Source organism: Protobothrops mucrosquamatus, unplaced genomic scaffold, assembly GCF_001527695.2.
Source record: "Protobothrops mucrosquamatus isolate PMUCROS unplaced genomic scaffold, P.Mucros_1.0 scaffold1377, whole genome shotgun sequence".
In the NCBI taxonomy this organism is placed as follows: Eukaryota; Metazoa; Chordata; class Lepidosauria; order Squamata; family Viperidae; genus Protobothrops; species Protobothrops mucrosquamatus.
The window spans coordinates 84,209-110,500 of NW_015387566.1; the positions used below are offsets into that span (position 1 = coordinate 84,209).

A 26,292-nucleotide genomic window follows, 5' to 3' on the forward strand; every position below is an offset into this window, starting at 1 on the left:
CACAAGGCTCCGCCCATTCGCCCGACGGGGGCGGTTTGATGGAACCTACGTAGGGAGAAAAGCCGAGCGCCCGAGGCCCCGCCCACTCTCCTCCCGGGGGGACGGTTCGAGAGACCTACGTAGTGAGAAGAGCCGGGCGCACAAGGCTCCGCCCATTCTCCCGACGGGGGCGGTTTGATGAAACCTACGTAGGGAGAAGAGCCGAGCGCCCGAGGCCCCGCCCACTCTCCTCCCGGGGGGGCGGTTCGAGAGACCTACGTATGGAGAAGAGCCGGGCGCACAAGGCTCCGCCCATTCGCCCGACGGGGGCGGTTTGATGAAACCTACGTAGGGAGAAGAGCCGGGCGCACGAGGCTCCGCCCATTCTCCCGACGGGGGCGGTTTGATGGAACCTACGTAGGGAGAAGAGCCGGGCGCACGAGGCTCCGCCCATTCTCCTCCCGGGGGGGCGGTTGGAGGCCCGCGGGCCTTTCGCCGAGAGGGCCGAGCGCGGTCGGGTCCTGCGGGCTGAGCTGAACTTTCTTAGGGTGGCAAAGACGGCCCGCCCCGGGACTGGGCTCCGAGACCCCGGCCGGGGGATCGCCCAAGACGACCTCAGCCGTCGCTGAGTAAATGGGGACCCCCAGTCTACAGTGCAGTCCTCGTGGCTGCTCCAAGAAGACCCCCCTCCTCTGATTCAGGGGTCCCTGAGGAGTCCCAGAAAAAAAAAAGTCGCCCCAACGGCTCTCAGAGAGTATTAAGACCAGTTGACGGCATAGAAAGCACAATCTTTCCATTCCTCCCCCCTCCCCATCCTGTCAGAACCTATCATTCTGCCTCCCCCACCCCCAACGAATCTCAACTGTCAATAACTGACCTTCTCTCTCCCGCAGCATCCAATACAATGGAGGAAGCTTCTAGGAAAAGAAGCAAAAACGTCGTCGTCTTCCTCAAAAAATCAGTCCGGTTGCCTTTTCAAAATAACACCACTTTCGAAACTCCCAGAATTATAGATGATCATCAGAATTACCATCGCTCAATCAAGAACGATGTGCTTGAATTAATTTAGTTTGCCTGTTTTTCTTAAACCTTTTCTTCCTTAACTAAATCATAAAGGTATTAAATTATTGTTGTTATTTAAATATTAGATCAGTGGTTCTCAACCTTTTTAATGCCGCGACCCCAACCGGTCATAAGTCGAGGACTAAACCGGTCGTAAGTCAAGGACTAAACCGGTCGTAAGTCGAGGACTACCCAACCAGTCGTAAGTCGAGGACTTTCCCTGCCTGGGAGCGCTGCGCATGCGTGGTTCCGCCCCCTGTGCCGGCCGAGGCGTAGCTGGCAAGCGGCAGAGACGGAGCAGGCCGACCACCAGCTGGCCCAGCCCAAGGGAGGTAAGGCACCCGCCGGAAAAGGGAAACAAAATGGCAGACAAAAAAAAATGGCGGACAGCCTTGCTTGGCGACCCCCGTGAAATGGTCGATCGACCCCAAATGGGGTCCTGACCCACAGGTTGAGAACCACTGTATTAGATGGAGTCCAAACACGATACAGAAGAACCCAGATGGAGGCAATCAGTGTTTGGATACTTGGAGGCTGCCCAAAGTCAGCAGATCAAGGACTTGTGCAAAGGAAAATGACCTGGATGAAGGGAGAGCTGTTGGGTGCTCATTAGATAACCTGAATACGGTTTCTATTGTTGGTCCCCTTTTCTTTTATGTACTTCTGCAAGGAGCAAAGGAGTCCATAAAGGCTCTTGATGCGGGTGAAGAAGGAGAGTGCAAAAGTTGGCTTGAAACTCAACATTAAGAAAACCAAGATCATGGCACCCGGCCCTCTCCTGGCGAGTAGATGGGGAAGAAATGGAGGTAGTGACAGATTTTATCTTCCTGGGCTCCAAGATCACCACAGATGGGGACTGCAGCCAAGAAATTAAAAGACGCTTGCTCCTGGGGAAGAAAGCTATGTCAAATCTAGACAGCATATTAAAAAGCAGAGACATCACCCTGCCAACAAAAGTGCGTATAGTCAAGGCCATGGTTTTCCCAGTTGCAATGTATGGCTGTGAAAGTTGGACCATAAGAAAGGCTGAGCGCCAAAGAATTTAGGCCTTTGAACTATGGTGCTGGAGAAGACTCCTGTGAGTCCCTTGGACTGCAAGGCGATCAAACCGGTCAGTCCTAGAGGAGATCAACCCCGACTGCTCTTTAGAAGGCCAGATCCTGAAGTTGAAACTCAAGTACTTTGGCCACCTAATGAGAAGGAAGGACTCACTGGAGAAGAGCCTAATGCTGGGAAAATTGAGGGCAATAGAAGAAGGGGACGACAGAGAATGAGGTGGCTGGATGGAGTCACTGAAGCAGTAGGCGTGAGCTTAAATGGACTCCAGAAGATGGTAGAGGACAGGAAGGCCTGGAGGAACGTCCATGGGGTCGCGATGAGTGGCACACGACTTCGCAACTAACAACAACAAAGATCAAGTCTTGGTTGAGGGGCAGAGAGGAGATTTGTTGATACAAGAAGAGACATTTCTGTAGATGAGCAGCACTTGGTTTCTTCACTTGAGTTTGACCTTGGGATGGTTAGTTGGCCTTGGAGGGGAACCACTAAAACCAGAAAGTTTCTCTTCTTTCTCCACTCCTTTTCTCTTTCAGAAATGGAACACCATGAACTGGTGTGGCCATCCAGTGCCAACTTAAAAAAATGTCTTGGGCACCAAGGGATTACCACCTTGGTATTCTTTGGGCTCTACGTGCTGGTTGACCTTTGCATTTTTCTCCTGCTCATTCCCAAGACAGTGGCATCACCATGACCCAGGAAACCCTAGGGCACTGAAAGCATGGGTAATATTGAAGCAAAATGGATAACTTCGGTGATTACCAGTGTGATCTGAACGTGTGACCTGCAATGTTTAATATTGGTGTTAAACTGTAGATTCTCCTCCTGAAATGCTGGGAATATGAGAAGGTAGATCTTGTACTTTTTCATACCCAACCGACCTCTTAGGTACTTCACTTGATGTTCACAACCATGTTCACAGNCTGGCTCAGGAATTCTGGGAGTTGAAGTCCACGAGTCATGAGGGGGCCATAGTTCCCCATGCTGGCTCAGGAATTCTGGGAGTTGAAGTCCACGAATCATGAAGGGGCCATAGTTCCCCCATGCTGGCTCAGGAATTCTGGGAGTTGAAGTCCACGAGTCCTAAAAGAGCCAAGGTTGCCTACCCCTGGTTTAGATCTTTACCTGTTGTAATCACACAGTCAACCTCACGGGTTTGGTGCTTTTCAATGAAGAAATCTGGCCTGGAAGCTTCTAGCTTTTTGTCATAGCAAGGCATCACAGTTACGTGATAGATTTGGTCTGGTGTCAGGCACTGGAACAAAAGAGTGTCGAAATTGCAAAAACTGCCAAAAGACTCCTTGGCTCCTAACTTCCCAAGAGCGGATGCAACTGAAAGAACAGGGCCAGATCCCAATCTGGGGCCTGAGCTGTCGGGCAATTAGAAATTGACCACTGAGCTCAGCCTTTGCCTTCCCCAAAGCGTTTATATCACTTCCCCCTCTCCTGCTCTTCAAGTGATGGCCAGGGGATTCTGGGAATTGTATAGTTATACATCTGAAAAGTAGCATACACAGAATAGTTGATATAAGTGCCCCACTGGGGGCAGTCACATGGGTAAATCGCATCGCACTCATGACAGAAGCCCCATGGCGCTTCTGGGTTGAAAGGATTAGCCGGTGACATCACCATTACCCAGGAGGTGCCCAGTTAGGAGCTCCTTTCAGGAGTTGGAGCAAAGGACGGGAGCTCACCCACCCCGTGGCAGCGCTTGGGTCTTGAACGTGGACTTGCTAACCTCCAACCCAGCATCCTAACCATGCATAGGAAAGAAAGAGTTGGCTGCCCCTTTGGTAAAACACACACACACACTTTCTTTACAGAGGGAGCAAAGGCTCTGAGCTACAGCTATAGCAGATACCGTGTTTCCCCCCCCCAAATTAAGACTGGGTCTTATATTAATTTTTGCTCCAAAAGATGCATTGGGGCTTATTTTCTGGTTAGGATTTATATTTGGGGAAATAAGGTATTAAATGCATCCCTCTGGCTGACAATCTTAAATGGGGCTTATTTTTGGGGTGGGACTTATATTAAGAGTGTCCTGAAAAATCATGCTAGGGCTTGTTTTCCGGTTGGGTCTTATTTTGGGAGAAACACGGTATTCGTAGCATATTCCCAGTCTGTCCTTTGCTTCCAGTGGCTTCCAAACTTCCTATTACATCTGTGAGAAAAGTTTGAGCAACACCTGGTGTTTGGCAAAGCGGTCCTTAATCAGGGAGCCCATGATCTGCTGAGGTGATCTGGTAGTGCTGATGTATGGGATGATAAAATTCCCATGGGTTTTTTCAGCATAGCAGATCCAACCTGAAAGAGAAACGTTTTAAAGAATTAAACCAATCTGCTGTCTATCTCTGGGTCAATGAAAGCTACATGCAAAGATGGGCCACGACCCAACTTAAGAAGGGCTGCACAAGGAGTTCTTTTTCCCACCCTTTAAACTAAATATAACCAGACACCTAAATACGGATCAAGGCCCACACGTTTGGGCAAAACGATAAAAGAAATTGCACAGATTATGGTAAATAAAGAAATGTGGTAATTGCAAAAGGTATTTCTGAATCTCCTTCACAGTGAGTTCACAAAGGCACAATCCCTTTACATGATTTGAAACACTTCTTGGTTGTCCCCCCCCCCCCAGGCTGAATTGCCAATTATGGGAAAAGCTGCCAACAGATGCGCTTTATGCCTCCTATGTTTTCCATGCCTTACACACCATCGCTCAGAGTATGGGAATCAGGCAGGACATATGTAAGTCTCAAAATTGCCTGCTTGCCTCTGAAAATGCAAATACAGGTAGTCCTCTTAAGAATTCTAGTTCCCCGATCATCCTGCTTGCCTTCTCTACAAGTTGAATAACAGAGTCGGAAGGGACGTTGGAGGTCTTCTAGTCCAGGGCTTTTCAACCAGTGGTACGGGTACCACCTGTGGTACATTGGCACCTGGCAGGTGGTACACGACCATCCTAGAAACGTGGTAGCGAGGGAGGGGAATGAGCTGAACCGGCGGCAGCACTGTACAAGCCTGAGCGAGAGACGGCTGGACCTGCAGGGCTGTCAGGGCTCAGCGGAAGTGCCAGGATCAGCACCAGGCTCCAGCTGGAGCTTGGCGCTGATCCTGGCATTTCTGCTGAGCCCAGAAGAAGCGCCGATCAGCTGGAATGTTGCAGCATCTCCAGGGTCTTGTGATTTACATTCAGATGCTTGGCAACTGGTTCATATTTATGACGGTCACAGTGTCCCAGGGTCATGTGAAGTGACCAAAACCTGCTGCAACCACCCAGCAGACGGGGGGAATAAACACCAAACACCCCCCCCACCCCGGTTGCCAATCCTCAACAGAAATGCTCATAACAATGGAAACCTCAGACAGGAGGAAGAGCGCCACCGGGTGGGCAGGCAGGTGTCTTGCTCGGCTGTGGCTTGGGGGGCTCTTTTTTCAGTGCCATTGTAACTTCGAACAGTCACTAAGCGAACTGTTGTAAGTCGAGAACTACCTGTACTTTATCACTTTTTTCCTTTTTTCTTTTTTTGGTCATCAAGTTTTTGACACCTTGCTAGGCGATGGGTGGTACTCGGATGTTGCCATATCCTAAAAGTGGTACAAGGGGTGAACAGGTTGAAAAGCCCTGTTCTAGTCCAACCCCCTGCTCAAGCAGGTGACCCTATACCATTCCAGACAAGTGGCTGTCCAATCGTCTCTTAAAAGCCCCCAGTGATGGAGCACCCATAATTTCTGTAGGCAAGCTGTTCCACTGGTTAATTGTCCTCACTGTTAGGAAGTTACTCCCTTATTTCTAGGTTGCTTCTCTCTTGATTAGTTTCCAACCATTGTTTCTTGTCTTGCCCTCTGGTGCTTTGGAGAATAGCTTCACTCCCTTACAGCCCCAATTGGGAATAGAATTTCAATAGTAGGTCATTGTGGTCATAGCACTCAGGAGATTGGACCTGGGTTTTTTAATTATTTTTATAGTGGTTGTTGGTGAATCACATGGTTGTAAGTCCAAATCATGCAGTTGATAAGCGAATCCATTCTCCCGAATGGGTATTTTGTTTTGCAAACTGGCAAAATACACCAGAAATTGCTAGAAAACAATGCAAATCAGAGTCAAATGACCACAGGATGCTTCAATCAGTCATAAATGTGAGCCAGTTGCCCAACGCCTGTAATCCAATCATGTGACTGGAGAAGGGAGGCATGTTTTACAACAGTCGGAAATGCTTTATCGGACCATAAAGAATTTTTCCAAGGCTGTCATACTTTGAAATTTAAAACTTACTAATCATAAAACAAGGACTACCTACAGTTGTGGCCAAAATTGTGAAAACCTTTTGGGAAAAGTGTATTTTTGATGGCTAATAACACCACTTTTTTTGGGAGTAGTACCATAAAATTATATATCAATGGAAAGATAATTTAATCAAGAATGTAATGCAACATAGTTTGTTCAATTATCTGTACTGTATTCTATGAAAAGTTATAGCCAAATAACCAGAAAAAGTAAGCACAACTTACTTAGGTTGATATCAGGTAGCTTTCCTTCATCTGATTGTAGCCAATGAGCATGAGTGTTTAGAGAGCCAATTAGGTGTCATCTTGTTTTGGCAATGAGCCAATCAGATCACAGTAGGATTCAGTTACTGATGTCATGTATTGAAGCTGAGAGGACATTTGTCAGTGTGTTATGGGATCGCTATCAAGTTGGTTGGGGTTTTTTTTGTGTTCTTTCATTTAGTGAGCTTGTAAAACATAATAAAATTAAAGTAATGGTGCAAAGAGTTGACTGGTCGCCCAGAAAGCGATGTAAAATAGTATTATTAAGTGAACAAGGCTACAGTTATAAAGAAATTAGAAGAAAAATTGGTGGAAACTTAACCAAAGGTGGCATTTCTACTGTACACTTTTTCCCAAAAGGTTTCCATAATTTTGGCTACTACTGTACAATTTACCTTTGAATTTCTTTAAAATTTTCCTGTAATTTCTTAAAATGCGGTGCTAGATTTGTAGCCAATTATGGTGGTCAGATCTAGGGCACATAATTACATCAAGGAGAGTCGTGCTTCCATCTTCACTCCCCTCTGGTGCCAGGTGATGTTTACTTACCAGGGCAGGCAGCGGCTAACATGGGCAAAGCCTTCTTATCCTCTGCTCGTCTCTGGAAACGCTGCATAAATTCCCACTGGCTTTCCAGCAAACTGAAGTTCCTGGCGAAAGTTGTGTCAAAGACAAAATGCACACCTGACAAAGGAGAAGGAAGAGAAGAAGTGTTGAACAGATACTACAAGGAAGCGCAATTCAGGATGACATTTGGTCAAGTCGGCTGCAGCAAGGAAGAAGCTGCAGCCATCGATGATGTTGATGATGATGATAATAATAATAATAATAACAACAACAATAATAAAGTTGGAAGGGACCTTGGAGGCCATCTAGTCCAACCCCTTGCTCAGGCAGGAAACCCTATACCCTTTCAGACAAATGGCTGTCCAGTCTCTTCTTAAAAACTTCCAGTGTTGGAGCATTCACCACTTCTGGAGGCAGGTTGTTCCACTGGTTAATTGTTCTAACTGCTCAGCATCCCTTTTGAGAATTTCAAGGAGCAAACTGGCTGAGAGAGGACAGCACAGCCTTTATATGCAAATCTCTTAGCACCATTTTCAAATCAAAATTACTCACCTAAATTCTTAAAGAAGGCCGTCAGCTTCTTAGCTGCATCTAAAGGAGTCATTCCGAATCTTGCAGCTAAAGAAGCTCTGGACTGTGGAGATACAGACACCACCACCAATTTCTTGGATGAACTGGATGCCTTTTAGTTAAAAAAAAAAAAAAAAAAAAAAAAAAAAAAAAAAAAAAAAAACACCAAAGGAAGAAAAAAAAAACCCATAACTGCACTGAGCTAGCATACTGACATTTGTATAACATAAGGCAAGCGAACTATTTCTATATGCTTAATACATAATAATAATAATAATAATACTAACAACAACAACAACAACAACAACAACAACAACAACAACAACAATAATAATAATAATAATAGAGTTGGAAAAGACCTTGGAGGTCATCGAGTCCAACCCCCTGCTCAGGCAGGAAACCCTACACCATTTCGGACAAATGGCTGTCCAGTCTCTTCTTAAAAACTTCCAGTGTTGGAGCATCCACAGATTCTAGAGGCAGGTTGTTCCACTGGTTAATTGTTCTGACTGTCAGGAAGTTTCTCCTTAGTTCCAGGTTGCTTCTCGCCTTGATAAGTTTCCATCGATTGTTTCTTGTCCTGCCTTCTGGTGCTTTGGAAAATAGCTTGACTCCCTCTTCTTTGTGGCAGCCCCTGAGATACTGGAACACTGCTATCATGCCCCCCCTCGCCCTTCTCTTCATTAAACTAGACATACCCAATTCCAGCAACCGTTCCTTATATGCTTTAGCCTCCAGTCCCCTAATCATCTTTGTTGCTCTTCTCTGGACTCTTTCTAGAGTCTCAACATCTTTTTTACATCATGGTGACCAAAACATGAAATATACCTCTTCATTAGAGGAGCTAAAATTAATATTAAAAGTTGACCCCTGGTGAATTGATGAACACATCCCCTTTCGCTCTATTCCTCCCCCCACCCATACTGAATGTAGAAAATGATTAAAAACGGTAATAGAAAAAGAGAAAGTTGAAGGCCATCGAAGTACAGCTCCTTGTTTAGTGCAAGATTCAAAATTAAACACAAGGACCTCATCGCTAGATCCTTGGTCCCCAATTTGTCCCCTCCGCCCTATTTAGTCCGTCTTGTTCAAATGCTAAGTCACACACCTTATTGGCGTTCAGCACTTTGCAGAGCTCTTCGTGGCTCTGCTGAGTGATTAGGACACTCTCCGCCGAGGTGATGCAACCGCTGCAGGCCAAGCAATCATTCAGGGTAATCTTGGCCCTCTCCAGTCTTTGGGACCCGCCGTCCTAGGAAGGAAGCCATCGAATGGGCTGCTGTCAGCACCCTGGAAAAAGTAATTACGAGGGGCATCCACAGGGAAGGTTAAAAAGTCAGGAGGGGAGCTGCAACCACACAAGCGAAGCCCCACCACTCTTTTTACACGCCGCGTGGCTGTGACTACCATCTTGACCAGGGGTCTTCAAACTTGGCCCTTTTCTGACTTGTGGACTTCAACTCCCAGAATTCCTCAGCCAGCTGTCCACAAGTCAGAAAAGGGCCAAGTTTGAAGACTCCTGATCTTGACCTTTTTGACAAACAGGCACAGGTAGTCCTCGACTTACAACAGTGCATTTAGTGACTGTTCAAAGTTACAACAGCGCTGAAAAAGTGATGTACGATCGTTTTTTAAACTTACGACCGTTGCGGCATCCCCATGATTGAAATTCAGTTGCTTTGCAACTGACTCATATTTATGATGGTGGCAGTGTCCCGAGATCACATGATCCCCTTTTGTGACCTTCTGACAAGCAAAGTCAATGGGGGAAGCCAGATTCACTTAACAACCGTGCTGCTAATTTAACAACTGTAGTGATTCACTTAACAACAGTGGCAAGAAAGGTCGTCAAATGGAGCCAAACTCGCTTAACAAATGTCTCACTTAGCAACAGAAATTTTGGAGTCAATTGTGGTCATAAGTGGAGGACTACCTGTACTCCTGTTCACTTCCCACTTTTGTTACAGAGTTCCTACTATCAAAGACACTAGAGGTCTTACAGATTTCTTTTGCTCTGTTCCACAGAGATTTGTGCTAGACTATACCCTTGAGAACACTTAATTTGTTGTCAAAAGTTTGGGTTTCACAGCAAAAACTAAGATAAGTTTCTGATTATGACAAAAATGAACCACATCAGTTGCTAGTCCTCCAAACTAGAGCTATTTCCAGCCCAACAAAAAGTCACGTTAAAGTTGGTTTGTGTTGTACATTTACTAATCACGGTTAAACATGTTGGGAAAAAAGCTTGTTCTATAGTCTCCAAAATACACTCAAACAGGGGAAAGAAAAACTTTACCTGGCCAACTTGGAAATAACTTCCATCATCTTCAATACGGATCTTAGCTGCTACTTTCCCAGACTTCTCAACCTTAATTGGCTTTATGCATTCCTGAAAGGGAAATCAAACAATGAAATGAACCAACATGCCAACAAACATCTGTAACAAAAACAAAACATAAATGTAAAAATCTGTGGAAGTAAGGAATTCTGGGAGTTGAAGTCCACAAGTCATCAAAGGGCCAAGTTTGAAGACCCCTGACCTAAACCGACTCCCGCTTTCCCAACTGGCAGCGAACGAAGCCACTTTAACAAAGGCCGCTTCCTCTCCCCCTAGAGAGGGAAACCCGAACCCAGTGAGGGCGATAGAAAGCCCCTCCTCACGGCTGCGCTTGTGGCACAGCGACGCTGAGGCAAGCGGAGAAGGCAGCTCCTGCCAAGCCGGCCTCCGGACCGGCTCAGTCCCCTTCGGCCTCTGCCAGGACAGGGCTACCGATAAGGCCTGCAAACGTCGCTTCGGTCAAGCGACGCCGACCCCGGCCTGACGCCTACCTGCGAGGGCCCGATGAAATCGTCCAGGTCGGTCAGCTGCAGAGCGCCGCTGAAAGGCGACGCCACCGCCATCTTGCGCCCGCCTCGCCGTAAAGCGCGAGCCGCGCTTCCGCAAAAGGCGGCGAGGCCACGAGCCCTCCTGTCGTAAAAGCCGCCGCGAAGCAGGCGCACGAGGCTCCGCCCACTCTCCGCCTGAAGGGGCGGTTCGAGAGACCGACGTAGGGAGAAGAGCCCGGCGCACGAGGCTCCGCCCACTTTCCTCCCGAGGGGGGGCGGTTTGAGGGAACCTACGTAGGGAGAAGAGGCGAGCGCACGAGGCTCCGCCCACTCTCCTCCCGGGGGGGCGGTTCGAGAGACCTACGTATGGAGAAGAGCCGGGCGCACGAGGCCCCGCCCACTCTCCTCCCGGGGGGGCGGTTCGAGAGACCTACGTATGGAGAAGAGCCGGGCGCACAAGGCTCCGCCCATTCTCCCGACGGGGGCGGTTTGATGGAACCTACGTAGGGAGAAGAGCCCGGCGCCCGAGGCCCCGCCCACTCTCCTCCCGGGGGGGCGGTTCGAGAGACCTACGTATGGAGAAGAGCCGGGCGCACAAGGCTCCGCCCATTCTCCTCCCGACGGGGGCGGTTTAATGGAACCTACGTAGGGAGAAGAGCCGGGCGCACGAGGCTCCGCCCATTCTCCTCCCGAGGGGCGGTTGGAGGCCCGCGGGCCTTTCGCCGAGAGGGCCGAGCGCGGTCGGGTCGTGCGGGCTGAGCTGAACTTTCTTAGGGTGGCAAAGACGGCCCGCCCCGGGACTGGGCTCCGAGACCCCGGCCAGGGGATCGCCCAAGGCGGCCTCAGCCGTCGCTGAGTAAATGGGGACCCCCAGTCTACAGTGCAGTCCTCGTGGCTGCTCCAAGAAGACCCCCCTCGTCTGATTCAGGTGTCCCTGAGGAGTCCCAGAAAAAAAAAAGTCGCCCCAACGGCTCTCAGAGAGTATTAAGACCAGTTGACGGCATAGAAAGCACAATCTTTCCATTCCTCCCCCCTCCCCATCCTGTCAGAACCTATCATTCTGCCTCCCCCCCCCAACGAATCTCAACTGTCAATAACTGACCTTCTCTCTCCCGCAGCATCCAATACAATGGAGGAAGCTTCTAGGAAAAGAAGCAAAAACGTCGTCGTCTTCCTCAAAAAATCAGTCTGGTTGCCTTTTCAAAATAACACCACTTTCGAAACTCCCAGAATTATAGATGATCATCAGAATTACCATCGCTCAATCAAGAACGATGTGCTTGAATTAATTTAGTTTGCCTGTTTTTCTTAAACCTTTTCTTCCTTAACTAAATCATAAAGGTATTAAATTATTGTTGTTATTTAAATATTAGATCAGTGGTTCTCAACCTTTTTAATGCCGCGACCCCAACCGGTCATAAGTCGAGGACTAAACCGGTCGTAAGTCAAGGACTAAATCGGTCGTAAATCAAGGACTACCCAACCGGTCATAAGTCGAGGACTTTCCCTGCCCGGGAGCACCGCGCATGTGTGGTTCCGCCCCCTGCGCCGGCCGAGGCATAGCTGGCAAGCGGCAGAGACGGAGCAGGCCGACCACCAGCTGGCCCAGCCCAAGGGAGGTAAGGCACCTGCTGGAAAAGGGAAAAAAATGGCGGACAAAAAAAAATGGCGGACAGCCTTGCTTGGCGACCCCCGTGAAATGGTCGATCGACCCCAAATGGGGTCCTGACCCACAGGTTGAGAACCACTGTATTAGATGGAGTCCAAACACGATACAGAAGAACCCAGATGGAGGCAATCAGTGTTTGGATACTTGGAGGCTGCCCAAAGTCAGCAGATCAAGGACTTGTGCAAAGGAAAATGACCTGGATGAAGGGAGAGCTGTTGGGTGCTCATTAGATAACCTGAATACGGTTTCTATTGTTGGTCCCCTTTTCTTTTATGTACTTCTGCAAGGAGCAAAGGAGTCCATAAAGGCTCTTGATGCGGGTGAAGAAGGAGAGTGCAAAAGTTGGCTTGAAACTCAGCATTAAGAAAACCAAGATCATGGCACCCGGCCCTCTCCTGGCGAATAGATGGGGAAGAAATGGAGGTAGTGACAGATTTTATCTTCCTGGGCTCCAAGATCACCGCAGATGGGGACTGCAGCCAAGAAATTAAAAGACGCTTGCTCCTGGGGAGGAAAGCTATGGCAAATTTAGACAGCATATTAAAAAGCAGAGACATCACCCTGCCAACAAAAGTGCGTATAGTCAAGGCCATGGTTTTCCCAGTTGCAATGTATGGCTGTGAAAGTTGGACCATAAGAAAGGCTGAGCGCCAAAGCATTGAGGCCTTTGAACTCTGGTGCTGGAGAAGACTCCTGCGAGTCCCCTGGACTGCAAGGTGATCAAACCGGTCAGTCCTAGAGGAGATCAACCCCGACTGCTCTTTAGAAGGCCAGATCCTGAAGTTGAAACTCAAGTACTTTGACCACCTAATGAGAAGGAAGGACTCACTGGAGAAGAGCCTAATGCTGGGAAAGATTGAGGGCAAGAGAAGAAGGGGACAACAGAGAATGAGGTGGCTGGAGGGAGTAACTGAAGCNGGGTAATATTGAAGCAAAATGGATAACTTCGGTGATTACCAGTGTGATCTGAACGTGTGACCTGCAATGTTTAATATTGGTGTTAAACTGTAGATTCTCCTCCTGAAATGCTGGGAATATGAGAAGGTAGATCTTGTACTTTTTCATACCCAACCGACCTCTTAGGTACTTCACTTGATGTTCACAACCATGTTCACAGCAGAAGCTCAGAGACACAGCTAAATTAGTTATTTTATTGTAGACAAGAAAGAAGCCATATATATGTAGATTTGCCTACTGCAGAAGACAAAAAGTCAATTATTTCTCTGTATCCCTTACTTTACATAGTTTAAATTCTAGTCCCTTTCCAACACTCTGTGGAAATTTGGTTATTTTCTTTTCAGCCTCCAGAATGGGACTTATCTGCTCTAGGTTTGCAAAATGATTCTGTCCAGCCTGAGAATCGCTCCTTTCTGTCTCACTAGATCCAGCTACAAGAATGAAACCTGAACTTCTGTAGCCTCTTGAACCCCAAGTGCCAGGTTGTTTTTTTTTGGGGGGGGGGTGGCATTCTCCAACTACTATTGCTACAAGCGGGCAACAGCTCCTTGGCCTTCAAGTTGTTGTTGGCCTTCCGAGTTGTTATTGGTGGGGATGAGGGATTGGAGAGATTGAATATTGTTAGCTTCTGGTCTTTCGTCCTCTTCTCATCTTCTATATTCCCAAAGGACATCAGACTTCCCATCCTATTTCTGAGTTTGTCCTGGGAAGACAGAAAGTAGGGAAGGGGGAGATATTCTGCCCCAATGACATTTACAGAGGGTGGTGGTTAAGTAAATGAACTTACAACAGTTCATTTAGTGACCACAGTTACAACAGCACTGGAAAAAGTGTCTTATGACTATTTTTCACACGACCGTTGCAGCATCCCCATGGTCACATGATCAAAATTCAGACATTTGGCAACTGGCCTGAATTTATGATGGGGTCACATGATCCCCTTTTGCGACCTTTTGACAAGCAAAGTCAGATGCCCTTAACAATCATGTTACCAACTTAACAACTGTGGCAAGAAAGGTCATAAAGTAGGGCAAAATTCACTTAACTGTCTTGTTTACCAACAGAAATTTGGGGCTCAGTTGTCATAAGTCGAGGACAACCAGGTCACTTCAAGGGTATCACAATACCTTTTTTTTTTTTTTTTTACTATCCACACACCCACCTCTTCATAAACTATCTTGCAGGTTGGGATTCTTGTTAAAAAGCACAGGAGAAAGTTTGAAATGGTAGAAATGTTGTCATGAGGGCTTCGTTTGGAACAGGAAGATGTCTGCTTCAATTCCAATCCCTTCAAGAGGCAGCTTTCCTATTGGAAAGACTTCAAAACTCAGACTTATAAACTTTTTCCTCATAAACAACTTCTTCATAAACTTCTTCCTAATAAACCGAGATGGGCAAAATTGATCTCAGTTCATGAATGGGAGGGCTGCAGAAACAGCAAACATTGGGGCCAAATCACAGATTGCCAAGGGTATAAAATGCCCTCATTGTGCAACCTGACTGGGATTATTCCCTCCAAAAGCTCCGTGGAGGGTAGGAAGGAGGCATCGCTGCTCACAAGGACCATGTGTGAGCTTTGGATTCCGCGTGAAACGAAGAACGAAGCTAGAACAGAAGCTAAGCCAAATTGAATTAAAACTACATTAGAATTCATACAATCGTTCCCCAATGCAAATTCCCCTTCTGCCATATTAAAAAAAATGCAGTAAAACCACAGATTTTTTAGGGTTCTGGAGGCTGCAGTCATGGATGGGGAGGGCTGGGTGCCATTGTGGAGCCCCAGATGATGCCCCACAGCTGTAGTAGGTGGTGGGTTTACTCATTTTTCTGGTTCCTTTGACCCTCCACAATTGCAAAAATTCTACCCTGTTTCTGCCAAAGAGTCCTTCCAGCGCCTGGGATTGGCCTTCTGATTTTTTTTAAAAAAAACACCCTGTTTTGTCGCCAAAGGAAGTGCCATCAGCATGTCCCAAGCGAAGATGGCTGAAAAATGTAAAATAAAAACAATGCCAGTGATAGGTTTACAAGCAACAAAGCAGGGAATGAAGTTGGCACCTGGAAAGTCCCCCAATCCATTTAGGCCAAAAAAAGAATCAAGGCTTGGAAAAGATGCTGGGAATCTTCCAAGATCCATAACCTCCTTTTCGAGAAGCCTGTAGACCCTCAAGGACGGTGCAAATGTTGTTGTTCGTCCATCGATTTTGATGAAGACCTTGACATCTTATGGATTATGGGCCATCAGCGGTGTGTCCGTAGATGGCTGATGAGACCGATGTTGACCCTCAAGGACGGTGCAAATAATAGCCTGACGTTAGCAGACACGTGACTTGGAGGGATTTTGCATTTTGAGTTTCAATGTGTTCTTCAGGAGAGACGAAACTGGGCAAAGAGACTCCGGAGACAAACATGGGTGGGTCCAACTGCTGCTTTCTCCTTGGAAGTGCACCATCATCTCTATCAACAGTGGTCTGGATCCGTGCAGTAGAAATGCATTTTCCAAGGCTTCACAACAGACTTGAGCGCTAGAAACCCATTACAAGAAAACATACCCAGGAATTCAAATTCCCGGTCAAACTTTGAAACCTTTTCGCCTTTGCTAGGTCAAAGGAAACGGCTGGGGACCTCAAAGGCCTGTCCAGATTTTTTTTAGTCAGAAGCAGTTTGTGCTGGAGGATGAGCATGATCAAACCAATATTAAAAAAAAAGAAGCACATTCTGGGAAGATATTTGGCTTCTCTCAGTGCAAGGTGGGATTCGGCTACTTGAAGTCTGCCAGAATATCGCTGAAGATGTTCAGGAAGAGATGCGCGTGGTGGTCTCGGAAGACCAGAGTGGGTCGGAAACGGATCGATCGGTTCCCACTGCCGCCTAATACCACACCTGAGGATAGAGAAAAAAGAAGGAAGTTGCAGAATCAGCTCTCTTTAATCACACAGGACATCATGAAGGCTTTTGATCCCAAGATCTCCTAGATACCGGCAGGGCATGATGTTATAAGCCGCTAACTAAATAAGAAATCAATCAGAACAGAGTTGGAAGGGACCTTGGAGGGCTTCTAGTCCAATCCCCTGCTCAAGCAGAAGACCCTTACCATTCTGGGAAAATGGCTGTCCAATCTCTTCTTAAAAACCTCCAGTGATGAAGCACCCACAACTTCTGAAGGCAAGTCGTTCCACTGCTTAATTTAGTTAATCTCTACCAAATCCTTTTGGCAAAAGTGGGCTTAGGTGACGGATACCGAGGGTCAAAACAAGGCAACTAAGATGCTGGAGGTATCAGCTTGGAGGAATAGGTTGCACCCCTCACCCTCAAGAAGCCCCACATGGATGGAGAAGATCATGGAAGCAAGATCATCAGATTTCAGGAATGCTTTAAAGCTACGGTGGGACAAATACAGAATCTTGGAAACTGAAAGAACAATTTCCCAGCCTCCTTCCTACGGAATTCATTTGCCTGAAATGAAATGTTTCTTTACAGGTTGAGTTGCTATTTATGAGATGAGCTGCTGATAGACTCACCTTCTATCTCTTGATGCCTTCCCTTCCTTTCCTGGCCTCCCCACAATCCTCGGTGTGGGGTGGGGGAACCAGAGATTTCTTGAAGACCATCTAAGAGGGCAGCCTTAGAGCTAAGTACAGGTAATCTTTGCCTTACAGCCACAATTGAGCCCAAAGTTAGCAGTTGTTGACCGAGTTTTGCCCCATTTTATGACTCTTCTTGCCACAGTTTAGTAACGCAGCTGTTAACTGAATCTGACTTCGTCTATTGACTTGGTTGGAAACTGCCTGGGAAGTGACCCCATGACCCTGAGACATGCAACCATCATGAATACAGGCCAATTGCCAAGCATCCAAATGTATCCCATGGTTCTAAGTGTGGAAAATGGTCCTAAGTCACTTTTTTCAGTGACGTTGTAATTTCAAACAGTCACTCAATGAATGGTTGTAAATCAAGGACTACCTGTACGTGGAATTCATTGGAACAGGAAAATATTGGGGAGTTGGAGGCATAATGGAGAAAGGACTTGAGTTAGAAAATGAAAGGCCCTGCCTGTGGCTGAAGTGGCAGGTGACACTTAGCTTCCGAATTTGACCCACAAGGGGAAATTTTCATCTGCTCTCATGAATGGTGAGAATCTTAGATAAGCAGGACAAACGAGGAGAAAAAACTTAGAAGGCTCTACCACCCAGCGTCTCGGCTTTCACTAGATGCCACTGCTAAGATTTTCAGTGAAAGCTGGAAATGGAATAGGCAGATCTATTTCTTCTGCTAGGGAGATCAAAAGCTTGCTGCTTTGTCCCTGTGATTTTTATATTTCATTACCCAATGAGTGCCCAATGATGTTACCTAGTTTGGTAATGAAATGTCTGCAAGAACAAATGGATAGATTGACCTTAGAGATTAAAGAGAAAGAAGATTCAGTTCACTTTAGAACATGGGATAATTTTTACCAATGGTTAGGAAAACGAACTAGTGAGAAATGAATGTGATATGTTATTTTGAATAGATATTAGTAAGAAGAATGATACGCATTAACTAACTGATACCGTTTATGATTACTGTTTATTACACTTATTATAGTTACTTATTTCTATATCAACTATTGTTAACTGAACATATACACCCGGACAATAGTCTGTTTGCTAAAGATTGAAAATGTTATTGGGGGATAACCCCAGTGTGGATCCCAACCCCTTCCCAACCTCAATCCTGATCCCAACCCCACCCTAAACCTTAATCGCTATCCTGATCCTATTCTATCCCCAACCCTATAAAACTCAATAAAATCTTTAAAAAAAAAAGTGTCTGCAAGAAAACAGCCAAACTCAGAAAGCACCAAGGACTCTATCTGGGCTACAGATCTTTTCTTCTGTTTGAACCCACAATTTGTAAAATATCATTTTTTCATGAAAGCATGGCTTTTTTTCTTGTTTTCCTCCCTCCTTCATTCAAAATGGAATCTGTTACCATTTTATTATTAAAATTACATATGTATTGTGCAAGCAGTTGTATAATAGACTATGAAGTTAAAAAAGGTCCCTAAAGAAAGCAGCAGCAAATTGCTGTCCTATTTTTGCCCACCCCAACTTGAGGTTAAACTCAACTTGGAGGTAGTTTTATTTTTTAAAACATTAAATATACATTAATACTTCCCAGCCTTTGAGATCCAGGTGTAGGATACAGAGACTCAGCCCTGGTTCAAAGCACAATGCCTCACCTTTGTTTCTTGCTATTTCAATGAGCTTGTTCCGAATTGCGTCATTTGGAGTGTCAAAGGAGCAGAACGTCCCTCGTCCCCGGGCTCGGCTGATGAGATGGGGATAGCGACTCTACAAAAAAGGGAAAGATTAATCACAGTTTGTCATCTTCTTGGAAAATCAGGCAAGGCATGCTGAAACATAAAGGAAACATCTAGGAAACATAATTCCTAGATGCTGGACTTAAAAAGAGTGCCTGGTTTTCCCAGCTGGCAGAAAACATAAAAAATCACAATCACGTTAACTGCGGCAGATTGCAGCGGTGCCGTAACAGCCATAAATTTGCAAATACATTTGATCTGGGGTTCCTTGAAATTTAAATTCCATGGGAATAATGGGTTTTCGATTTTGTACACTTTCTTTAAATAATCAGATTAAAGATACCTTGTTTCAAAAATGGTTGCCCTCTGATGCACTGCTTCAGGCAATCAAAGGATACAAACAGACAGGAGTATAACAGAATATCAGAGTTGGAAGGGACCTTGGAGGCCTTCTAGTCCAACCCCCTGCTCAAGCAGGAGACCCTAGACCCATGGTGGCAAACCTATGGCACGCGTGCCACAGGTGGCACACAGAGCCCTCTCTGTGGGCACGCACGCCTAGGCCTTCAGCTGGGTTTTATAAAACCTTTTTGCTTTAGGCCTCCGCCACAGTGTGCAAAAAAAAAAAGGTTCAATCAATCAATTTCAACTTCTCGCGGGAAATAAAAAGATCTCACAAAATTGGAATTGATTGATTGAACTTTTTAGTCCCACCCAGTCTGCCATTGCCACGCCCACCCAATGGGCCACGCCCACCCAGCACCCGACGATACATGTGGGTTTTGAGTTGCAGTTTAGGCACTCGGTCTCTAAAAGGTTCGTCATCACTGCCCTAGACCATGCCAGTCAAATGATTGTTCAATCTGTTCTTAAAAGTCTCCAGTGATGGAGCATTTTTTTGAAGGCCTTGTGAAAGCAAGCCGTTCCACTGATTGTTTTAACTGTCCAGAAATTTCTCCTTAGTTCTAGTTAGTTCTCTCCTTGATTAGATTCCATCCATTGCTTTAGACTTTTAGTAGCATATAGATAGCTTCTTAACATTTTCAGCCTCCAGCCATTCTTGGATCTGTCTCATGGTTCCAACAGATGAAACTCTTCAAAGAACTTTCAGGCATTGTTTACCTTAAAGAATCTTTATTTGAGCAGCATAGCATCGGCACATACATAAGTGAAGCCAAAATCTGGATTCCCCTCCCCTTAGCACATAGTATCAGAACACAATTCCCTCCTCTAATTAACAGTCATAAATCACATTCTCCAATTAGTTTGAAATGCAGGCTTTCCCTTCTGTTCTAAGCCCACCATTTCTTACCGTCTCTTATTTCAAAAGCCCTGAATTCTCACACTATTACAATATTGTTATGTCTAACTAACTCCCATCACATTCCTCCCCCCCCCAGTATCATCTAATTCTAAGAGTAAAGCATAAGAAAGAAAAAGGCTGCATCTCTATATGTTGTCAAAGCAAGAACATCCAATGTTAGCAGCGTTGACACTCTGCATACTGTGGGCTTCACCTGTAGCAACAGGTATGTGTGAAATAAAGAAAGGCTACGGAGTCTGGCTTTTCTAACCAGAGAAGCCAACCAATAGTAACTCCACTGGTGGGCATCAAAGATCCCCGCCTACACTGACGAGATCTTGCCCATCTCTTTTAATATTTAAGTATAAAAACCCAGGTGGCTCCAGATCCAACAAACTGTCCAAATCTGTTAATTCGTAGTAAAAGTAATAGAAGATAATAGCAGAGTTTGCACCCATAACTAGCCTGCAATACACTGAATCACAGACTGGGATACCCACTATGGCAAATCCTGTAGAAAGCAATTAAATTATGTTTACCAGAATTGGGCTGTAAAAGGATATATTATTTTTAAAAATCGAACTACTGCATGTCATCCGTATATATCGAATCCACAATGTAAATCAAATGGATATTGTATGCATATCAAATTTATATTGCATGTATATCGAATCCACAATGTAAACCAAATTTATTTTGTGAATCCCAATTGAGCAGAAGGGCAATTTTTAAAACGGCACCGCATCCTGAGGTTGCAGATTTTCTGCCTCACATCAGACAGCAAGAACCACTTTCACAACTTGTCATTTAAGGTGACTTTACCTGTAATTCCAGCAGCCCCATCAATAGGACCTTCCCGGCATGGGTGACGTTCCCCAGGAGGTCCTCCCTTTTGATGACATTAATGACCTCTGCTAGCAGGAGATTCTTGGAAGGGTCCCCAAGCCATGTGTTAAATATCCGATATGGCTGCAGGGTGGAGAAACCAAAGGAGAGGAAAGAAGGGGGGGGGGGAACCAAGGAAGAATTAGTCTCTTTTGCTTTGACTTAGAACCATTCATTTTGCGATATGAAAAAGTGACTCATGACTGGTCCTCACACTTATGACCAGCACATCATTCCCACGATCACATATTAAAATTGGGGCGTTTGGACAACCGGCATGTACAGACAGTCCTCCACTTAATAACAGTTCATTTAGTGACTGTTCAAAGTTACGATGTCACTGAAAAAAGTGACTTATGACCGCTTTCCACACTTACGACCGTTGCAGCCTTCCCGTAGTCGTGTGATCAAAATTCAGATGCTTGGCAATTGATTCATATTTAGGACCGTTGCTATTTCCCAAGGTCAGGTGATCCCCTTTTATACACTTCTGACAAGCAAAGTCCATGGGGAAGCGAAATTCACTTAACAACCAGGTTACTAACTTATCAGCTACGGTGATTCACTTAACAACTATGTGGCAAGAAAGATTGTAAAATGATCCAAAACCTGCTGAACAAATGTCTGGCTCAATAAGAGAAATTTTGGGCTCAATTGTGGTTGTACGTCAAGGACTTCCGGTATTTATGATCCCAGAGTTATGTGACCGCCATTTGCCACTTTCCCAGCCAGCTTCCAACATGCAGAGTCAAAGTGGGAAACTGGAATAGAAATAGAAATAGAAAGGAATAGAATAGAGAATGGAATAAATAGAATAGAATAGAATAGAATAGAATAGAATAGAATAGAATAGAATAGAATAGAATAGAATAGAATCTTGGAATGGAATAGAAACTTGGAATGGAATAGAATAGAACAGAACAGAACATAATAGAATCTTGGAACAGAACAGAATAGAATAGAATCTTGGAATAGAATAGAATTTTGGAATGGAATAGAATCTTGGAATGGAATAGAAACTTGGAATGGAATAGAATAGAACAGAACAGAATCTTGGAATAGAACAGAACACAACAGAATAGAATACAATCTTGGAATAGAATAGAATCTCGGAATAGAACAGAATAGAATAGAATCTTGAAATAGAATAGAATAGAATAGAATAGAATAGAATAGAGCTGGAAGGGACCTTGGAGGTCTTCTAGTCCAGCCCCCTGCTCGAGCAAGAGAACCTATCCTATCTTAGACAAGTAACTGTCTGGTCTTTTCTTAAAAATCTCCAGTCATGAAGTGCCCACGACATCTGGTTAATTGTCCTCACTGTTAGGAAGTTTCTCCTTAATTCCAGGATTTGCTAAATGACTCTGTGATTTGTTTACCAATCTCAGCAAAAAGGTTCTAAAACTGGGTGGGACTTTCATACCAGCCACATTGCTTAGCAATGGAAGTCTCGGTTGCAATTGTGGTGGTAAGTCGGGGAGTGCCGGTATGGCACCATGATGACCACGCACATACTACAGCTTTCAAAATGGAACTTACCGCATTCGCCCGGAATTCATCCTTGTGGAAAAACCCTCCGGTCATCATCTTCTTGCTGAAAGTCAGGACGTCCGCTGGGTCCTCGAGACCCCAGTGTTCGTGGGCCCAGAACTTGCCAGTACATCCGCCTCCCGTTTGTACCTCGTCTATCAAGAAACCGCAGCCGTGCTGTTGAGAAAGCACACCTGAAGTCAGTCCCTTTAAGAAAGGGGCTGGGACCAATTTAAGGAGGAGGCAAAAATAACTCTGCTTGCTTGCTTAAAGGCAGGGGTCTCCAACCTTGGCAACTTTTAAGACTTGCGGACTTCAACTCCCAGAATTCCCCAACCTTGACAACTCGCTGAAGAATTCTGGGAATTGAAGTCCACAAGTCTTAAAGTTGCCAAGGTTGGAGACCCTCTCTTCAAGGAATACATCAGCAGATAATTTAAGAAGAGGCTAGACAGTCACTTATCTGAAATGGTATAGGTTCTCCTGCTTCAGCAAGGGGCTGGACTAGAAGATCTCCAAGGTCCCTTCCGGCTCTATTCTATTCTAATTGTCAGAGGTAGAGACCTCAAGGATCTGAAGAGTTCAGTTGCCCCACTGGTTTCACCTTAGGAAAGTCACTCCACACCTTCACTAAGCCTTGTTTTGTATTAATTTGTTTAAATTGGGCAGCAGGTTAATTAATTGAATTGAATTGAATGGCCAGTCATCTTAAACCAAACCCTGGGCAACTCGCAACTAAAAGTTAAGCCAGGCTTCTGCAAACAGAGAAGTCTTCCCGATTTCTGGATCTACAGAATTCTCCAGCCCGCAAAACCATGGTTGATTATTGGAAACCAGGAAATCACTCTGGGTGTGTAAAGTTGTGTTATGCCTCAATCTTTATTTTGCAAGTGACCATGTTTGGGGTGGTTCACTATGCAAGCTGAAACTGTGCAAGTCATGCTACAGTTCAGCATGGAGCGTGGAGCCAGACAGTTTGTTCTACCTGACATATAATAAAACACATTTTCTGTCAGATCCAGATCCCAGAGTCTAAAACAGGGGCCTTCAAACTTGGCAACTTTAAGACTTGTGGACTTCAATTCCCAGAATTCCTCAGCCAGCCAGGGCTGGCTGAGGAATTCTGGGAGTTGAAGTCCACAAGACTTAAAGTTGTCAAGTTTGAAGGCCCCTGGTCTAAAAGGCAACAATTGGAAATTAGTGGGAAAATATTTTCATCTCCCAAATCCATCCACTGCTCATCTGAACTTGTGCAATCTCACAGGAAAAAAAAGACCAAAAAAAAAGCCTTAAATAGCAGGCCCAGAAGGATCCTGTTGAATTTGAAATTACCAAAACATCTGGTTCTTGCTCCTCATGCCTAAATTAGAGATATTTTGTTTTCATACAGAATAGCACGGCGGAATGTAGTATATCTATAATTAGGCAGGTAGTTCCTTGAGTCTGGCAAGATTCTGTCTGCAGGCAAATAACAATAAAGGAACTCTTCAGAAGTAATTCCATGTGTCGTTCCTGACATCACCCTTGCCAGACTCAAACAACTATTTGTGTAACTATAGATCTACTCTGTAAGCTGCGAGACAGGTCTTAGCTGTCTTCCTGTCTACCAGACAGTCCAAGCTCTTTGCCCTCCCAGGAATCCAGTGTACATTCCATGACAATTGGAACTAAATCCAGATGTTCAATTTCATAGGACTCCTGTTGGGTTTCCCCAGATCAGCTTGGAAGCTGCTACTCGAACATTAGATAAACTTATTGCTCAGGAGACAAAACCTTTGCTTAGAGAATGGGCCATTTTATATCAAAGCTCACCTTTCTTGCGATGTTTCTCAATTTCCTAAAAAAGTCATCTGATGCGTGATTGTCACCCCCTTCGGACTGAATGGGTTCCACAATAATTCCCGCAACCACTTTATTCTTTTTCCTGTATTTAACAATCAAATCTTCCACCTGCATGTTAGAACATAGCAAGATTTTTTTTTTAAAGGAAGAAATCCCTAATAGGCATTTTATCTTGTTCGATTTCATTGCGGACAATTTATTAAATTTCAGGGAGCAATCAAGAAGGATTGGTGATGTTTTTGCACCATTGAACAACCTTCTTCAAAAAAGAAACCTCCAGATGAATTAAATCTTTTCCATTTGGGCTGGCAATTATGGGAGTTGGGATCCCACCCACCTGGAAGGGATCTCAGGCTAGAGAATGATGACCCATGGGCCAATTTGTTAATAAAAGAATCCCATTGAAGAGACCTGCTGCTTAAACGTAATGACAAAGAGTACATGAAATAAATTAAACAAATTAAGAAGAAATGCAATTGATGTTAATAAAGAGCAAACACGTGATTATGAGTAGTGTTTTATCCAAAGCAACTGCTCCAGAAAAAACAGTCCTAACTGAGAAATACCCATTTTTTGGTAGATCTCCCCCAAATTTTAATCTGACCGATTCATTCCTTCTTTGGCCTTCTTTAAAAGAGTATTAACTGTGGTGCATTTTGAAAAGGTGATCTTCAGCTTGAGTTCCAGCTTCCAATCCAATGGGAGAATCTCCCCAGTCTCCACACAGCTCTGAAAAATCAAGTCCTACTTGGAGGACTCAAATCCCTCAAAAACCAAGGCTAACCTGGAGAATTAGGACACCACATCAACTGGCCTTTCAACAGCTGCAAAGTGTTTATGGTGTTTCTGTAACCTTGTTTTCCATTCTCTGCTAAGCTTCCTATGCTACTCTGCTAAGTTTTGCCCTAAACCCAAACCACATCAAAATCAAGAAGGTCCATAATCTAGTTTCTCTAATTTAGCCTCTGCAAGAAGGTGGCTTCTTACAGTGGTCTGTGATGTCCATTTTAATGCACTCAAAACTAAACTTAGCTTAGCATGGTTGGTGAACCCAATCACTGCCTCCAATTGGCAGGGCCTGTAGTAGTTGCATCTGGAATCCTGAAGGGCTTCAGAGCAGATGTCCATGATGCATCTAGAATTTAGAAGACTAAACCTCTGGTTCCAGTGACCGACCCAGATTGGATCTTACAACATTATCCTGGGACACATATATTTGCTTTCATTCGTGAAGCTGATTAAAATTAACTTGGTTTGCTCAGGGGCTGCATGTCTATGGGATGAACACTTTATGATGAGCACCCTTCGAATGGTGCAGGAGTACAAACGGATTTCCAGAAAACATTGCAGATTACAAGAACCATTTGCGCTTCAGTTTGAGATGCAGACCACACAGACTCATCCCCAACAGCCTGCGCCTGTCTTCAACAGTGAAGGGACCCAGAGCAGAAAACATCCAGCAGCCAAGAAGGCTCCACACCCATTTGCACTACTCAAGGGACCCTGGAAACACAGATAAACCTCCAAGTGGCCTCAATGATTCTCTAAAACAGACATGTCAAACACAAGGCCTGGGGTCCGGATGCGGCCCGCGAAGTGGTTTCATGTGGCCCGCGAAGCCATCCCGAAAACAGTGAGGGAACGGCCCCCGCTGCCTTGGCCCTGGCCCAGGCCAGCCAGGAGCCAATGTAGAATTTTGTGGTGGCCATCTTGGCACTTGCCCCGGTGGACTATGCCTTGGCACTTGCCCCAGTCCCACCCCCTTCTGCCAGACACCCTCAGATCTGTCCCACTCCTGCCCAGGTCCCCATAGGCACCTTGACGCGAATGATGTAGAACTGGCCACACTCACTCTGTCCATGCCCACCCAGTAGGCTGCACCCACTCTGACCACACCCACCCACCCCCTCCCAGGGCAACCGCAATGCTGATGCGGCCCTCAGTGAAATTGAGTTTGACACCCCTGCTCTAAAAGGATGCAAACGACCAGCTGTCTGCAAGGAATATAAATGCTTCCATTCCCCACCATCCAGTCAGAGGTGAAGAAGCTTCTTGGATGGGAAGCAAAACGTCTTCAAAGAAAAAACAAGAAAGTCCAGTTGCCTCCTGAAAAAAAACCTTTGGGACGCTCAGGGCTCAACTAAGTCAGGAGGAAGATGTTTTGCGAGCCTCATTCTCTCTTCCAGGAAAGACAAA

At 45.4% G+C, this 26,292-nt stretch overlaps 2 protein-coding genes across 2 annotated transcripts in view; both read right to left on the reverse strand.

Annotated features, from left to right (window-relative positions):
* Window positions 1-1,672: 1,672 nt before the first annotated feature.
* On the reverse strand, window positions 1,673-10,692 carry LOC107292545 (cytosolic iron-sulfur assembly component 3-like). The gene is made up of 8 exons (XM_015821644.1): window positions 10,615-10,692; window positions 10,082-10,174; window positions 8,894-9,037; window positions 7,768-7,897; window positions 7,198-7,332; window positions 4,283-4,401; window positions 3,223-3,352; window positions 1,673-1,704 (listed from the first exon to the last, which is right to left on the reverse strand). The coding sequence occupies exons 1-8, from the start codon at window positions 10,684-10,686 to the stop codon at window positions 1,673-1,675; spliced, it is 855 nt and encodes a 284-aa protein (XP_015677130.1). The 5' UTR covers window positions 10,687-10,692.
* A 5,244-nt stretch (window positions 10,693-15,936) lies between these two features.
* Window positions 15,937-26,292, reverse strand: part of ABAT (4-aminobutyrate aminotransferase) — a 29,844-nt gene continuing 19,488 nt past the window's right edge. The window contains exons 11-15 of the mRNA XM_015821645.1: window positions 24,067-24,204; window positions 22,264-22,431; window positions 20,662-20,808; window positions 18,456-18,567; window positions 15,937-16,117 (exon numbers count right to left, since the gene is read on the reverse strand). Of these exons, the coding sequence (XP_015677131.1) occupies window positions 15,996-16,117; window positions 18,456-18,567; window positions 20,662-20,808; window positions 22,264-22,431; window positions 24,067-24,204 (687 nt within the window). The 3' untranslated portion in view covers window positions 15,937-15,995. The remainder of the gene's footprint in view (window positions 16,118-18,455; window positions 18,568-20,661; window positions 20,809-22,263; window positions 22,432-24,066; window positions 24,205-26,292) is intronic.